General features: G+C 41.9%; 1 protein-coding gene across 1 annotated transcript in view; it reads right to left on the bottom strand.

The window, feature by feature from the left end:
• MTOR (mechanistic target of rapamycin (serine/threonine kinase)) overlaps window positions 1–16,966 on the bottom strand; it is a 65,539-nt gene extending 48,573 nt beyond the window's left edge. Inside the window, 24 exon segments of the mRNA XM_009702495.1 lie at window positions 579–725; window positions 1,442–1,534; window positions 1,796–1,958; window positions 2,371–2,483; window positions 2,749–2,916; window positions 3,512–3,598; window positions 5,564–5,814; window positions 6,033–6,162; window positions 6,493–6,627; window positions 7,145–7,237; window positions 7,326–7,415; window positions 7,772–7,894; window positions 8,436–8,641; window positions 9,289–9,504; window positions 9,682–9,926; window positions 10,758–10,886; window positions 11,078–11,264; window positions 12,142–12,250; window positions 12,577–12,852; window positions 13,360–13,494; window positions 14,242–14,442; window positions 14,818–15,050; window positions 16,362–16,470; window positions 16,847–16,966. Coding sequence (XP_009700797.1) covers window positions 579–725; window positions 1,442–1,534; window positions 1,796–1,958; window positions 2,371–2,483; window positions 2,749–2,916; window positions 3,512–3,598; window positions 5,564–5,814; window positions 6,033–6,162; window positions 6,493–6,627; window positions 7,145–7,237; window positions 7,326–7,415; window positions 7,772–7,894; window positions 8,436–8,641; window positions 9,289–9,504; window positions 9,682–9,926; window positions 10,758–10,886; window positions 11,078–11,264; window positions 12,142–12,250; window positions 12,577–12,852; window positions 13,360–13,494; window positions 14,242–14,442; window positions 14,818–15,050; window positions 16,362–16,470; window positions 16,847–16,966 — 3,759 coding nt within the window.
• Window positions 16,967–17,830: the final 864 nt, after the last annotated feature.

Below are 17,830 nucleotides of genomic sequence, written 5' to 3'. Positions count from 1 at the left end.
TAATGCTTTCCCTAAAAAAATACATGAACAGCTGAAGCCACTGTTGAAACATCAGCTTACAAATACTTAAAAGTGTAATTCTAAACACATTAAGTCCAGCATTTTCAAACCAACTCATCCCACTAATGAACTGAGTGCTACAGGCATTTACTGTTCAAACTAGCCAGTGCTTAGCTATTAAGTTCTATACTGGCTTCAAGAGTGTATTGCACTAAGATATAAGAGAAGTGGCTATGAAAAAAGGCAGAGGCTCTGAAATAGATGTCTCTAGAAGCTACAGATGACTCCTTGTGATCTAGGATGTCTTGTTCATACTTCACATAAGAAAAGTGTCAAGGCTACTTCATGGCCATTAATAGCCTGATAATCCAGCTGCTCCTATCTTTAAAGTTGCTTAGCACCTTCTAATTTTAAAGAGAGTCTCAGACACTACTTTGACCTCGGTTTTGCACCGAACTGGCAACAGAAGAGAGATGTAAATAAATATAGTTCAGATGCACTGGGCAAATTCCTTAGATGTGACACAATAGCTCCTCCCTTCAGGAGCAAACTCGTGCTGTGCAGTGCTCCAGTCTTACTTTCTGTAGGTTGATGGTGCTAACATGTAATTTCTTCATGGGACCCGTTTCCACAGGACCACTGGCCAAAGTTTCTCCCTGGTTGCTTCTCAGCATTCGGTGCTGATAAATCAGGGGATCCTCCTCTTCATCAGCAAGAGTATAGCCCTACAATAAATGGCTTACAATGAAAATCACACCCACACATACAAAAGCAATTTTCCACAAGCTAAATGGATGATAAAGGCAGAGTATTATCCAATCTCACAGCAAAATTCGTGAAGCAAACAACCGTGTTTCATTGTAACAATGACACCTTATAAAGCGGAGAACTCGAATGATATCCCTTTTCTATTCAAGGTAACCTAAGAAATCTTAGCTCCTAGTATTAAAAGCCAAAATAATGCACCTTAAAACAAGCACTCCTTCCTATTTGACTCACTAGTAAGCCGCGAACAGCAGTGTGCTGCCTGCTCTACACTAACTGAACTGCAAACCAGTTACTAAGTTTTTGAAATGCGGGACATCCTATGGAAAATATGGAGACAACAAAGTCTCCTTAAGTCCTGAAACTGTGAAAAAAAATAGGGTAAATCCACATTTAAGAACTACTGAGAAAAAATGACGACACTGGCTACAAGTCTAAGTTCTTACCTAGAACTTAGAGTGATCTCTCTATAGGAAATAACTGATACCAGTTGACAGGAATATTCCCAATGCAATCTCAGAGTCTCCTTAAAAAGCTGTACTTAACACACAAATACAGCAAAAATCATTCTTCATTTCATGAGTAACTCAAAATGAAGTTTCCTGCTACATCTGTTTCAACATGAAAACATCCCCAAAGTGCCCTTATGCAAATAACTATATACTTATCAACTCACCTTTACAATTCTGCAGATAAGAACATCATAGCGTTGATGGTTAATTCTGTGTCGCACCAGAACTTTGTTCACCATTGGGATGAAAATCTGGTACTGTACAGGGAAACGCATCAAAAGCTAGTTACTCAGTGTTACCAAGAGCAGTAAAATTTCACCTTTGTATCATTGATCTTCTAAGAAACCAATTCTGAAAGTTTGATTTCAGCAACTCCCAATTCCAGAAACAACGAAGAGAAGAAAAATCTGTTTTCTTTAAAATCCAGAATGACTGCATTACAAATATTCAACTTTTAAGCCTTGATCTTTGGGATAGTCCATCCTTCTACCAGTTTTCAAGCCTAAGAAGAATATTACCTTCTTTCCCAACTGGAACACCAGAGAGGAGAGAGTGTCCATTGCAGTTGTTCGTAGCTCAGGGCTCTGATCTAGTGTTCGCACAATGGGATGAATAATCCGTGATGCATAATCAGTGAAATCCAGGGACTCTGTCAAGCGGTCCACTGTTTCTAGAGCAGCTCTAAAGTCAGAGCAGAAAGAAGGGAGGACTTACCTCTCACAGTATAAGACGGGAGAAACAAGATGTAAAAATATATAAGTGATTCATGCTCAGTCCTCCTAGGCAATAACAGTAATAGGAAAAACAGGTCACCAGAACTCTGTTAATGCAGCTAGTACTTGCAGGACAGCTTGCAAGTTGCAGTGACTAAAATACTGCCAGGTGAAAACCAGAAAGTAATAGTCTATACCCAAGAAAAGCCAGTAACAGTGTTGTGACATCCAACCAAAAATAACCTTCCATAATGATTTAATATAGAGAAAACCCGTGGAAGGAATCAAGCAGTATTTCATTCCACACGTGGCTAGGGCAGCCATTGCAGAACTTGGACATCACAGACAAAGAAAGAGACTGCAAAGCCACCAACGCTTACTTGCGAGCCACCACTGGAACATCTGGGGCATCGAATAGCTTTACAATGGGAGGTAGTAACAAATGAAGGTAGTCATCCAGGTTAGCTCCAAAGAGCTGGATCGCGTTCAATAGCTGGAGGGAAAAAAATGACCCAATGTGACTCAAAGTCATGAAGGACATGCATTTAAAATAAGTCAGTATCCAGCAAAAAGTTGCTTTAACCCTGCACTTTGCAAAGTACTGCCTACATCACTTTATACCAAGCCACTGCGGAACTGCACCTATCCCATTTGCTTGCAACACACAACCAAGAAGCCCTGCTGAAGCACAGCATGTTGGGCATTTACCTGCCTCGGCAGTACCCAAATCAACCCAGCTGCTGCAGCTTCCCACTCACCTTGACAGAGACAATGCGACTCTGACTATTGTCATGCATGAAGACCCGTAACATGTGAGGAATGAGCTGAGGCAGATAAAGTTTGAATTCGCCTCCTAGAGCAACCACAATTTGCTCAATAAGTAAGATAATGGTGCTCTGTATGGAGTTGTTCATGACCCAGAAGTCCTACAGAAGAAGGAAAAAAAAAAAAAAAGGGAAAAGTTAAACAGTTCTTCAACTGAGTTGTACCAATTACAAGAAAAGCAAACTGTAGGAAACAATCTCTAGATAACTTCAAGATTGCAGGGAAGGCCTATACTTCCCTATAGACTAATATAAATTGGCAGTTTTGGTCTATTTTTAAAACACTGTGCCTCCAGTATATCTATAGCTGTTAAAAACAGCCCCTTAGAAACTGATTTTTCCTAATCCTTCTAACTGTTTGCAAACAGTAAGTGAAAATGAAGTGAAATGCCACCTATTTACAAACTCCAAACACCTCTTGCTAAAACTATGATTCTGAAAGTAGTAAGCACACAAAATCCAAGCACTGAAAAGAATTCAGGCACTAGCAGAACCTAGAAGCTGCTCTTATTGCAGTTACTAGTAAAAACGTAATTATCATTTCAAATACACGTTATTTCAAAATACAACTATTACTTCAAATACATGGAATTCTGAACTTCATATGGGTTTATAAAGTAATTGATACATTTGATAGGGACAGAAACACTATCCACCTTTTCTGATAGTAAAGTGTTGGCTTAAAGATTGTACTCACTCTCATCAGGGTGACAATTTCATCCATATAGGGCCGAATATGACTTCTCACAAAGGACACCAACATCCCTAGCTGCTGGAACAGGAACTGGAAGGAAGAAATGTGTAGTGATCAATGTAGCTTATTCAAATATCAAAGCAACACTGGGTAAACGTGTTTTGGTTTTTTTTCCACAGGCCAATTGCAAGCTTATTTACCAAACAAATAGCATGCATAGCTCCTATGTGCTCAAAATCTGGGGCTAAATTCTTAGCAGCTTCAGCTCAGTGGTTTGGGGTTTTTGGTGTGTGTGTATGTGGGGGGCAGGGGAGCGGTTTTGGGTTTTTCAATTGGGTTCCCCCACCCAACTTTCATCAAAAATTTTGTGAGCTCAAAGCCTTAGACAGTCAAGCATACAAACAGGTGTTGACAATGCATCAGCAAATTTACAGCATCAGAATGGATTTGCAAGCACAAACACCTCAACTACAGAGCTTTGTAATTTAGGTTTGAAGGATGCTTCCAAAAATTTAGCCCCTCATCTTTTCCCCCTGCCTGTAAACCAAACTGGCACACATTTTAAGGTACTCTTTCTTTTTCCCACCAAGATACATTGGTGAAAAGTTACTGGGGAAGAGAGTTTGGTCCTTGCCAGAAATATTACATTTTTTTGAAAGATGGTTGATTGTACCATAGAAGAATTTTGACTGAGACAATTTTATTTGCATATACTGTAACAGTTTTGCAATTCCTTTTGCCCCAGTACAATCTTATGCACTAATTCATGATAACGAATTTACTTTTGACATTGGTATGAAATAACGTGGGTTAAATAGCTTTGCCCACAAAACCAATGTATACAGTCTTTTTTCCTCTAGGAAAACAGGAAAAAGTTACCATGTATTAAGTCTCATTTCTTCATGCAGTATTTGAAGACCACAGTGTCAAAATACAAAATGAAGCTCAGAAAAAGAGATAACAGATTTTTGTTTAAACTAAGTAAGAAATAACATCAGCTTCTTTAGTGAAAGCAGTACACCTACATTTACCAAAAACAAACGCTGAGCTCCTGTATTGTGCCTTTTTTTTTTCTGGCATAGTGAGAGGATGCTTACATATAGGACAAGGACCTGCCTCCTTTAGGCTTTAGTGTCACGTGTACCCACCTCAGCTCTTCTCCCCAGTACACTTTCACCATCTTCTTTTACCTGAAAATTTTTAAACAGAGTGTGCACAACTGCATAGCTTTCAAGCAAGTTAGATCAGTCAGGTCTAGGAGTTCGGCCAACCCAGGCGTGTGAGATGTTTTCCTTCCAATCTGAGTAGTAGTTCAGTCTGGGAGAAAACAGCGGTTCTATAGCAGGGTTGGGATTCTGCTAAGGGAGCACCCATCCCACCTATAAAACACAGTACCAATAACTACTACAAACTGCCCTTCCCACTCCAGAGATTTCAGCTGCCTGAGGAAAAGGCTTGGCAAACAGCAGTCATCTCTGGTTAGGTGAACCTTAAGCCCGTTATTATCTTCACACAATTCTCATTTCCTTTTAAAACTGTAACTTAAGTGGGAAGGAAGAGAAAGCACTGCTGTGGAATCACCACCCACACTGCTCTGAATGTTAGCAGACTGTAGCAAATTGAATTTTCCTTCTCACAGATGAGCCAAAGTACATGGTTGTATCAGAAATTTAAAGAATCTACCTCTATTATTTAATAATACTGTTTGCAACAGTACATTAATGCAGAGATCACTGAAAGCTCTGGAAGCTGCACAGGTTCTTTTCTTGAACAAGACCAGCTTGATAAAAAACCAGAATCAAATGTTGGCCTTCCAAGGATTACGCTCAGAAGCAGCTGTTTCAATAAGAAGCAGAAAAACTGTTTCCACTGGATATTCTACCAAATGCTCACAGGACAGAAAAAGCAAAGCTGAACCTCACTTCTGCAGCATGCTTGGCAGCAGCACATAGCACAGCAATGCCCAAAGCCAGTCACATTCTCTTTTTAAAAATGGATTCTTAATTTACAGCAATGGAACAAGAAGGAAGGAGGAGCAGTCCCTAGTACACTCACCTCTCGGATGGCACCATCACAAACCCGTATTACGTTAAGGAACGTTGGCATGACCTGGGGCAGGAACTGCACACACTTCAGCCCAAGAGATTTGAAAATAAAGGTGATGGCCTGAACTACCATAGTGTGGTGCTGGGACAAGGACTGATCTCTGAAAATTCTCATCAGTGCCACCATAGAGACAGCTGGATAGAACTCATCCAGAGGGAGGTTTCCCATGTTCACCAACATCTCACTGGTACTGTAGTCCGCTAGGAGAAAGAAGGTAGAGTCACAAACTACATATTAAATGGTCTTGCATATCAGTTCAGAAGCACCTAAGTATTAGGTGAAAACATGTACACCAATGATTTGTTAAGAAGAGGAGACAAATTGGTAACAGTAAAACGAGACAGCAACGACAACAAAATAATCAAGATCTGTTTGCAGATCATAAAGTTATTCACTTGAAAGAAATTCAGATACTTACAAGAATCCTGGCTGGATTTGGACTCTGAGAGGCTGACGGCTGAGGCATCTCGTGACTGATCTATCATGCCAATGTTCACTTTGTGTTTGTAAGGGTCCAAAGCACCCAGCAAACCTAACACACGAATAGCCTGATAAGACAGAAACAAAAAGAAAATTCATCAGAACTTCATCACCAAGGCAAAAGTCAACACATGAACCCACATGTTTGAAAAGTTCCTGAGGATTAAAGAGAGAAGATCTGGAACTAAAGTGACTGCCTGGAAAAAAACATCAATGATTTCCATTCAACTGCTGGAGGCCATTTCAACACTTTCATCCTCTTAATTCTGCTTATTGTACTTCTATCAGCCACAACAATGATTTCCCCCATCCCACCTCCCAATCTATGCAGATAGACTTGATAGCTCTGTCCCCAGAAAACTTTTAGGAATGGTTGTGTGATAGCTTCATGTTCATACCTCTCTACGGGTGCCCTGGTTCTGCTCAGTCTTCAGGAAGTTCAGAAGCACCTCCAGCAAAGTTGGGTACTTCCTGTATGGTTCTACCACATAACCAGTGCTGGCCACAAGCTGTCCCAGTGTCCACAGAGCCACCTGGAAAGATCAAGCCCAGAGAAGATTAGTTTTGACTAGGGTATTTATTATGTTTCCTGATCCATCAGTCATTCAACTTCTGTAAAATTTCTTTGAGCATTTTAGGATCACACTGGAAACCATAGTCCATGGTTTGAAAGCCTCTATAAAAAGCATATTTTAATAAGCAAAGAAAGTGATAATCAACAATTTGTTAGACTCCAACTGCCATAATTGCCCTCACTCAGAGATACAATTCAAATAGGCATTCAATTCAGTTAGTCCAAGCCTTCCAATAAAACCAAAAACTGCTTCCTTTTTTTTTTATCTTCTTTGCCTTTAACAACTCTGTACTATGTCAGAAGAGACAGGCACTACAATCCCTCACCTGTGTGCCACAAGTGCAACCGTACACTCCACTGGAGAGACTTGAGTGATTTAAAGGTTCATTTTAGCATCTATGATGGGACACATGGATATTTCATTACAGCTTTGGCCACAGCAGATGGCAAGTTTAGTGCAGTTGTCAAACACTTACTTGTCTTTTAGCCAGCAGGGAAGAGTCCTGTAGCATGTCCATAATTATAATGAAGAGTTCATCCACCCACTTCCTCATCTCCAGCCCACTGACCTATTGAAAGACAAAAGTCCTTTGTCTAGCATCACCAAAAGTTTAACAACTGACAAGCATGACAAAGAGGTACCTGCAGTATCCCTACCTGTGCCAGCTCCCCTATGGTAGCTAGGACGTTGTTAATCACCCCCGGATTTGGATCTGGATCAGGATCTTTCAGTTTCACAATTAGCGCCTGGTAGGTGACAGAGGAACAACTTAGAATGTGCTTAGAAGATTTCTTGCTGTACATACAGTACTTAAAATTATCTTTCCTTTTGTTTATGCCTGAAATTGATTCCACAGGGGCTCAGCTTGCATCATGGTGAGCATTTCAACAGCAAATGAAACTTCCATTTCACAACTGTATGGAAATCCAGAATCGAATCAGGCTACACTGTCACATACATGCATTACTGTGGGCAATATCCACACCAATCTGATTTTTTTCCTGCTATGATGAAGTAAAAGAACTGCAGCTCCTGAGGGTCAGGTATCCAATTGCTATATCATCTCACTCTAAAGTCACCAGGAAATGTAGAGAGACTCTACCTTAAGTATAGGTTCCATATACGGACGAATGAGGCGTGGAGCATTAGAAACCAAGTGACCCAACATCCTGGCACTTTGCTCTTTAATCCTGCCAACACCACTGTGTTCCAGCTCTGTTAGAATCTGCAGAAAAGGCAATGAAGTGTGAAGACAAGCAAAATAGAGGTAGGTAAAAATACTTTGGATTTCCTCCTCTCCTGTCCAACGACAGCAGAAAGAAAAAACAATCTCAGCACTTGTAAAGGGTGTTCTACGTTTACACTCCATCCAGTCATTTATGTGTAAATGAAGCTAAAATTAGCATAAAACTGAATAGACGGCTCCAAAACCATCTACGTTTATGAAGTGGTGCCATCCATTCACCTAAAAGAAGCACAGAACATTCTTCCTCAATACAGATGGAAAGCAGTCCAGCGTGATGAACGTGGGGTGAAATAATGAACTGCTATCCTTTCCTAATACATCCTTAGAGCTTCAGTCCAAATATCTATCACTAAAAACACTTGCTGAAACCTACTAAGATGCATAATAAATATTTTCCAAAAGGCAGATATTCTCCAACTCTCCCACACATTCACTAGAGCTAGATAGCCCGGTCCTTTAGCACCATATTAGTCTCAATACCAACTACCTTATTTTCACTGCAGGCATCCCTCTTCATTACCTGGATTAACATCTTGCGCAGGAAAGGCATGACAAAAGCAGGGTTCATGCTGCTCAGACGACCCACAGTACAGATGGCCAGCTCCCGGATTTCAAATACTTGATCATTCAGGGCCACAAAAAGAGCTTGCAAATTTTCCGCCTGGGCAAGGTGAGCATCAAATCGCTCATCCAGAGAAGCCAACACACAGAAACGTATATCGGGGTCTGCAACAACACATTTGTTTCTCTTTAAACGCAGTAAACTCCTGTTCTCATTATTGCCCTTATTCAGAAACTGGTGTCAGAAATTCTTCACCTCAGGGAAATGCTGAGAGCTTCCCCAGCGTGAGACACGTGTTTTACACACAAGAAACAGGGTAGGTCAGCCCAACAAAGTCAGTGCTGCTCAGAACTGCCCCAACAACCAGATTAGTACAATGCCAACCTCTTGCACCTACAAGTGGCACATTTGGAGGCAGTGTGCAGAAAATTAACTCATCTCAAGTTACCATATTGCAACTGAATGAATAAAAAAATCAAGTAGGAAGATTCAACAGAAGGGACTAATCCCTTCCCAAACTACAAAGTTGAAGGCCATGACACAGAACAACAGCAAAAGAAGTCTCAGGACTTTACCTAGTTCAAAGGATTAACAAGGGCACAGTTTGAGCATTTTGCACTAGTGTTCTCTATTAATACCTCAAAAATCCAGATCTAGGAAGACAAACTGGGAGACCTTTTTAATTTATAAAGAATGACAGCTTAAGTTAGAAGCAAATACGTTCAAATTCTACCACAACCTTAATATTGTCACCTGCTCATGTGCTACAATTAACATGTGGAGAACCCTTTTCCCTGAATCCCACGCTAACCTGGGTCGGTTATTCCAACCACAAGCAGTTTGCTGAGAACATCAGCCACAACCTGCACGGCCGTCTGACTGACCACATGGGCATGACCACTGATCAAGTGGATGGAAGGTGTGAGCAAGCGAGAGCAAGTGCGGGCTGCTTCCATCCGGATCTCCTTGTGTTCGCTGTTCAGAAAGTGGTCTGCACAGTGCCGAACAAACTGAGTCAGAGAGTGGCCTAGAAAGAAGAAGATGGGGAGTTTAACATAGGTTTACACCTCAACTGCTGATCTTACTAGGGAATAGGAATTTAAAGAAAGTGCTCTCAGAGTCTTCCTGCTATTTGTACTCTACTCCAATGCATTAGTGTTTATATCCCATACCCCTTGGCCCCTGCCTCCTTATATCATCTTACCTTCAAACTCAAAGCTACCCAGCGTACGAAGGGCAAGGGTGATGCTACCCACATCACTGGCCTCTGGGATGTTGGTGAGGCTAGGGGAGGCAAGCTGGTGGGCAAGGCCCTTTGGCATGCCTGGATGTCGCAGAGGCTTGTGCATTAGAACAAGGGAGAGCATTTTCAGCAGCCCATCCTGGATATCCTTCTTTAGCTGGGGGATCTGACGACTCAAGTCGTACAGCACAGCTGTCAGAGCAGGGCTGAGGGCAAGAAGCAGGCAGATCGTCATTAGAACAGAAACAATATGAAGTGCACAGTTCACCTTTTTGTTTATGCCTTTGCCCATCAGGAGATAATTGTGGGCACACATCGCAGCAATGCCTGCCAGCAGAGCACAGGAATCCTTGCGTGAACCAAGGCACATGAGATGACCTTCTTGTATGAACTTGGTGAGCAAATAAGGGGGACTGCAGCACACATTGTTACATTAGGCAACATTGCTAGAATACTGTTACAAATCTAAGCGATTCCTTGTACTTGTGCTTTTTAGACACAAGGGCAACTGAATTCACTTCCAGATGGCAACATTAATCTAATCTAAATAGCTTTGTGCTACCCGGATACTTTGTCCATACTCTCCCATACTAACAGATTCATGAGCTGGGAAACGTCCAACAGGAACTGTCAGCTCCAAAGGTGAAAGAAGCTAGGAGCAAATATTCAGCACTTCAATTCTCCTTCCCTACCAATTTGATATGGCAGAAATCTGCTGGCCTTCAGAGGCTTTCTACATTTTTGCAGGCTGTTGCCAAATGTGTTTGAATAGTGGAAAGTAATTGCTTTTGAATTCACTAGTTGTTCTACAAAAAAGATTTCTTCACACAGCGACCAGCGCTCTTAAGTAACTCAAAACACACGTTAACACTTAAAACATATTATTTTTTTGAAAGAGCTATATTGATCTTCTGAAAGATCATTTAAAAGCAATAATCTTCCTTCTCAGTCTGAAGACTTTCAAGGTCTCACTCTGTGCGGTCAACAATGCCATCCAGTGGCTAACAGAAAAATGTGCTCCCGTGCCTTGTACTTACCTCAGGCCCACTGCCAGCATAGGTTCCAAAAGCTCTTTGATGTCCTGCTGGATACTGGGTCCCATGGCTCGTGCCAGCATACTAATGCAGGTGAAGACTGTGGCATCAACCTGGACAGACTTCTGCCTCCTGGGAAGGAACCATATAAAAAGTTCATTAGGAGGAGCTGCTATTTTTCAAGCATCTTTCCTCACCCCACTTCTGTGTTATCAGTCTTACAGAAATACCTCTGATTTTAATACAATAATTTGACCCCACATCACAAAAATTATACAAAGAACACGTGTTTCAGTTTCTTCCTCTAACTTTCACATACTTACTTGTGGGCAAAGTCCTTTGGTGGAAGAGCTGCTTTTATGATTTCAAGGACTTTTGCCAGGTAAGCTTGAAACTCAGACCTCACAGCCACAGAAAGCAAACCCAAGGCCTGGAAAGCTGCTGTTCGCTCCTTCTCCTTCTTCACACAGCTGAGAACATGATTCATGGTGTCTGGAAGATACTGATCAGCTGCCCACAAAAGAGAACAATATAGATGTTGGAACTCACTTAGGTTTATACAGTTGCATCACATTTGCAACTAAACTTTTACAAGTATAAAACTAGGAAACAGACATAGCCATACAAAATTTGCTGACATGAGCAGCGGCAAACACATGTCACCATATAATAAAATTTTCAAAGTCCAGAAAGCTTTCTTTTAAAAAAAAAAAACAAACTCACCAAAATAAAAGAGCTATGAGGAAAAAAAAAAACCAACTAACTTTGCAACAGGTTTTACACACAAATAAGATCCAAGCATCTTGTTTTTATAGTGATTGATTGGAAATTTGGAATAATAACACAAAGTTTGTTCCAACCCTCTTCGAGCAGCTTGGTGACTTGCCTCCAACTCTGATACTCTCCTAAGCTTGCTTGAAAAAAATCAATTGAACTCCTTTAGAGCTGGCAAATATTTCCCATTTTTACTTGATATTTCCTGGCACATGCAACAGAGAAAAGGAAGATGACTTTGCTGATAATATTTTGGATACATTGAGTGGGAGCAAGAGAGCAGAGTTCAACCCTAAGCCTGACCTACTGAGAAAAAAAAACAACAACCAAACAAAAAGGAGGTTCTATTTCTTGTGGTATTGATCACAGAATTCAGACAATAGTTTTCAATCCATTTTCTTCATCAGAGCAACATTTTGGTATCAGACATCAAGTCACACTTATTCAGAAAAAAAAAAAAGACTGCCCTCCCACAGAGGAATGTGCTCATCTTACAAGCACCACATTTGTACTGCTCGATTGATCCAGATGAGCTTGCGCAGGCAAAGAGAGCTGGATAACTTCCAGCTGAATCTCAGCAACATTTCTAACATCCAACCATCTGTCTTGTCACCTGTGAATGCTGAAGGCCGGAAAGCCGCCAACCGTGGTAGCAGATTGAGAACCGTCATCTGGATCAAAGAATTTTTGCTGGTTCTGCACTTGAGAACCCACTGGCAGACCTGAAAGGGGACAGAGATTGGGCTTTGAAGGATGGCCATTGGCAGTAATGCAGAAATGTTTATTACCTGGGTGCTTTAAGGCATTATACTGACATTTGGCTTCAGAGTCCATCAGAAAGATGGATAATTAAGACTGCTTCCAAAGAAAGTAAATAATTTGCTCCAAGAGAGACAGTGACAAAGCCAGGATACATATAATTAATGAGTTTGAAGTCTCAATTCAATACTAGGCACTATTTCCTGCTAAGTAAGGACACAGAGGACAATTGCTCTGCAAGAACCGACGTTGTGAATGTTGACAGACAAGTTGAAGAACAAACACTTACTTGATCAAACTTCTCTTCCATTAGATCCCTGCAGCATCGACTTTCTACTAATGTAGACTTTGCTGGGACAGGTGAGGTTGCGAAACCCATGATTCCTTGGTGAGCACTGTACCCCAGAAGACCAGCCAAAGCATTTGACTGAGAGGGCTGAAGGGACTGGAAGCTAGTGAAGGGAGTGATGTGGCGAGGTTTGGTACTGAAGCCCATCAGGTCTTTGCAGTACTTGTCATGCACAAGCTGCTGCTGAGTGATCTCTTCCATCTCCTCTCTAAGGCGCTGCACAAAGTAGAAAAGCATGTTTTTTCCAAAAAAACCCCACAAACCCAACAAAAACAAAAAACCACAACCAAAAAAACAGTAGGCGATAGGAGATTCCCAGGACAGTGCTACCCAAATCTCCTGAGCAGCATCCTGTATAACTGATACCCAAATGGCTGTAAAACACCAACTTATCAAAATCCAGCAAAAATATTTGGGTATCTAACATGCAACAGGGTCCTTATTCCTTATAAAATTCTTTTTCATTGTAATTAGTCCAACTAATAACACTTTCCATCAGAGCTTAATACCTACTCAGCCCACTGTTGTTATCGTCACTATTATTTCTCTGATACACTTCAATTTGCAATAATCAATGCTCTGACTCCACATTCAGATGACTTTTCAGCCTAACAACCCCATTTTAAACACAATGTGGTATTTCGACATATTGTTGAGTTGCTACACATTGTAAATCAATCAGGCGACCAAAAGCCATAATCTCCATTTTGTTCATTTGCTCACCTCTCCCTCCATACTGCTGATTCTCACTAGCTCATTGAGGATCAGTAAGGCACCATGGATTCGGTCATCACGGTTCATTCCTTTCTCTTTGGCCAAAGTCTCATCAAAGCCCTTCTCAGCCTCTTCATATGTATGCTTGGGGGAAAAGAAAAGAAATCTCAGTAATCATGCAGAAATGAAGCCTGTGGAAATAAAGTAGTACTGCCAGTCAAGAGTTACTGATGTCCTGTAATTTTCCAAGAGTAGACACAAACCTCAACTGAGTAATAACAGAGTATAACACCACAAAATTCAGATTCACCCAGTAGTTGTGGACTCTGCTGCAAAGCATTTTCAACAGCACTAATCAAACAGCCAGTCAACCATGCCATGGTATAAACTTCATCAATATCTGCATCACTTATTTGACTACAAGGAATTCAAGTTCACAACACTTGACTGCATTGTCCAAACCTTATTTGATATTATGAAGCTTGAATTCATGTGACAGTGGCAGCAAACCTAAGGTTCAGACAAAAGAATCCTTACCTTTTTCACTTATGTTTTATCTACACTAATAAAACCACCTATTCTAGTAAGAGATAACAATAGATAGATGACTGCATGGCTGTAAAACTAGGTCAGGCTCAACAGCTGAAAATGAGCTGCAGATAGAGCAATGGATTCTTGATGGAGTTAAGTTACAACGGGCTAAAGGAACTACTCATTTTGTAAGCCATTATATTTTCAACCCTTTCAAGGTGAGGCAGTTTTCTACTGACAATCAGACATACTGACAAAGGTGACACAGGTCCTTAGCTAAGACAGCTCTTCTAAAAATTGGCATTTGGTCATTTGCATTGCATTATGAGGAGCTGCTTCAAACCAAAGTTATTTTCTTACTCTGTACCACTGGGGCTTCTGCATCTCTTTTGGCTCTCGTTGAGTGGTGAGGATAAGGCAGGCTCTTAAGGCAGAAACAGCTCCCTCTCGGATGGCCTGTTTGGGATCCCACACAGCCACAAATATATTGTCAAAGAATGGCTGGACTTGTTGGAAGAAGAAGGTAGGCACGCTGATTGCCAGCTCACGCAGGACAAGAACCTGGAGGTGGGGACAGAAACAGTAACAATCTGTGAGGATGAGCACCCCGAGACAAACCTCATAACTTCTAGACTGTCGTATCATTTATTTAGACTGTCAATGTCTGTGAGTCTGAGCTGTTTCCAGCTCCACACTTTTACAGTTCTTAGCCCAGTGACTAAAGAAAATTGAGACACTGTTGTGCTAAGGTAGAAGTAATGAAGCAGCTCTACATCTGCCACAAGAGCATCACAGCTTCTCAGAGATGGACTGGCAGCCACTCTGATCCTGACCAGAGCTTTTCTGCAGCTTTCTGTGTACATCTCCTACCACTGTTAACTAATCCTAACCATCCCACTCCAAGACAGGCAAAGACAGAAAAAAAAGATCACTTACAGCTGCATGTCTTCGACCTTCATTCCTGTCAGCTCCCAGCCATTCCAGAGCTCGTTTCACCTCAAACTCCACATACTCAGCTGTGAAGGTGTCACCAGCCATCGCAAGTCGCCCAATAGCCTTGGAGGCCATCTCCATTACAACAGGGTCATTGGACGGCAAGAGGTTCCTCAGGTAGTTGGCAAACCTGCCGATACGGGTGGCGTTACCTCCTTCAACACCAATAAGACTTGCTGTAGAGAAAGGGAGCAATGCTGTAAGTTCTCCCTAAGAGTCAGTGAGGCAGACATTAGGTAATCCCTGGATGAGAGTTAGTATTCCCTACTCATTCTTTAAAGATTCCCATTACCTCCTCCTAAACTGCAAATCCACAGGAAAAAAAATAAAAAAACCAAGCAATAGGAAGGACCACCATTCTTTCGAGTCTGAACTTGTTACATGGGCAGGAAAATGCATCCAGTAGCTTCACAGATTTTCCCCATTTTTAGTTTAAAAGAGGAAAAAAAAAATCCACCCTAGGATCACAGACCCATTCCCAATAGAAAGGCATCCATCCACATGCAACTACTATGGCTGGTCCGCCTCAGTAGAGAAGTCAAAGACTGAATGGACCATGGAAATTGCTCTTCCCCTCAGCCCAACAGATGGTCTCTCCCGGGCAGAGTGGAGGCACATGGCAGGCAGCACTGTGGCAGAAGCTTTTGCTGCTACTGCCTGAGTTGTACCTGCTCTGTAGATAGAGAGGCCATCAGTGTCCAGGGTTGTCAAGCCGGCACCTTTCAACAGCACTAAATTCACAGAAACAATTTTAAAGTGATACTGTCAGCTTAAAATCAGATGTTGTCAATAAAGATTTCCCTAGTTAAGGGACTTCTGTGGTATTCAAACACATTGGGATTGGATGATGATGTCTGTGAGCCTAAACCATGAGCACCTCCTATTTGGTTATTCAAGCAGTAACAGCTACAATACAGGCTACTCGCTTGGAAGGCAAAGTATTTATGCAAGCTAATTTCCCTAAGAGTCAAGATGCAGGCAGCTCTGCCATGTCACAGCAAAAGCACAACCAGAGCAACTGATGGAGCAGCTGATGAGAATCAAAGCAGAAGCTCTGTGAGTCCCTCCCAGGGATGGAAGCTGCTGTTAGTGAGCCAGGTAAATTTAAATAAATAGAATCAGTCTCCTCAGGCAGAAGAGAGTTGAGAAAGTCAGCTCACCCTGATACATATAAATGGACAGCACAAACTGTTCTCAGCTGAGCTCAAGCACAGAATTTTCACATGCTCAGCACTCACATTTGATGCTCGACTCCCGGAAGAGCTCAGGGCCCATTAAGCACCAGGTTTTCCACCACTCTCAGCACTCAGCAGCTCCCATGCTGACACTTCAGACAGATTTTCAGAGCCCAGCAACTAGCACGCACCCAGCGTACTGAGCAGTCAGACAAAAGGCCCCAATTATAAAAGCTCATTCCTTTTGAAAATCTGTCCCAAAAGACAGATGCGTGAAGAGAAAACTCAGAGGCATTAAACACTTTCACCCACCTATAGCCAGAATGCCACCCTTCCTTTCATTTGCATCAGAGCTAGAGACCAGCTCAAATATGTGATGGTTCAGCTGATCATAAAACCTGGTAGACTCTTCCTGACTCATCTGTAAAAGTAGAAAGTTCAAATCAGCTTTCAGCATTCTTTCACTCCTTCCTGCCCCCAAAACCTCCATAAATACAACGCTTCTTAGGTCACTTAGAAAGAAATTAAATCAACCATACATTACAAACACAAAACAGGATCTCTTCTTTGTGTCCTGGATGTGTCAAGTTTATTTATTCAGGTGCTTGACCACTCATCTGTGTCACCAACTCACTCACCTCTCCTACATGCTGGGGCAAAGGCAAGCTTCCTGCTATGCCCCACCTCATCTCTAAGACCAGCTTCCATATTCCACAAATCTCTGTCCCCATGTACTCAGCCCATGCCCCACACTCATACGATAAACAAGGATAAATTATCTCATTTGCAGCACTCACTTCGCGGAGCTCCATGGTGACATAATGCTGCAAGTCCTTGGCAGCTTTCGCCCTCGTCTCTTCACTGCGACTCTTCAAGCCATTGGCAAATTGTTGGAGAATGGACACAGTGCCCGACATGATGGTGGTATGTTGGGGCTCAGGGGCATCAAGTCCTGTAAGTTCTTCAGAGACACACATTTTTTACTGCTTTCAGCTGTTGAAATCTCTGAGCCTGCTTCCAAAACACACATCCTATTGCACACAAGGATGGTGTGCCAGTAGAGCATAAAATTACAAGTAATGACTATATTCTTTAGGCTTTACAACCCTGTGATAAAACTGTACCACCACATTATATCTTGACCCCCAGCCTATTTGCTCTCTAGTTCCTCAAATACTAAAATACGCTCCTGTAGGTCAGGGGCCCAACCCCATGGTGATCTAATTCTAAATCAAGAGCCAAGCAATAGCTGAAATACAGCAGGATCAGATTAGGGTTCACAATTACCCAATAGTAAGTAGGCACATTCATGCCCATGATTATATCATTATCATATCTGACTCCTCCTTGAACACTTTCATCCAAGTTTCTCCACAGAAATTCTAGTGTTATGTCAACACAAGGAAGACTCAGCACTCAGTGGCTGGCAAGTGTTACATTCTCCAGTAGATATTTAGAGATGGGAAGTCTACTTATAGCAACACCAATCATTGCAACAGGATGTTTACTATCAGAACACATAACCAAACTTTCTCATAAGTCTTTCTTTATGTGGAAAATATTTTAGAGGCTTGACCTCCCCCCCCTCCCCCGATTTTCAGATGACATAAACCCAAACTGAGCACTTGACAGAAGGGCCCACAGGGACACAAGGCACCAAAACTTCAACTCCTTCTTCCCCAAATATCCCCCACGCGGTCACAAAGATCCACCGAAATTACAGCGTGAGGTGGCTCCAGGGCTTCCCCGCGGCTGGGAGTCAGGAGACGCTCCCCCGGACG

Source organism: Cariama cristata, unplaced genomic scaffold (assembly GCF_000690535.1).
Source record: "Cariama cristata isolate BGI_N322 unplaced genomic scaffold, ASM69053v1 scaffold14296, whole genome shotgun sequence".
In the NCBI taxonomy this organism is placed as follows: domain Eukaryota; kingdom Metazoa; phylum Chordata; class Aves; order Cariamiformes; family Cariamidae; genus Cariama; species Cariama cristata.
Note: the sequence above shows the minus strand (reverse complement) of the source record. Positions and strands in the feature narration are given on the sequence as shown.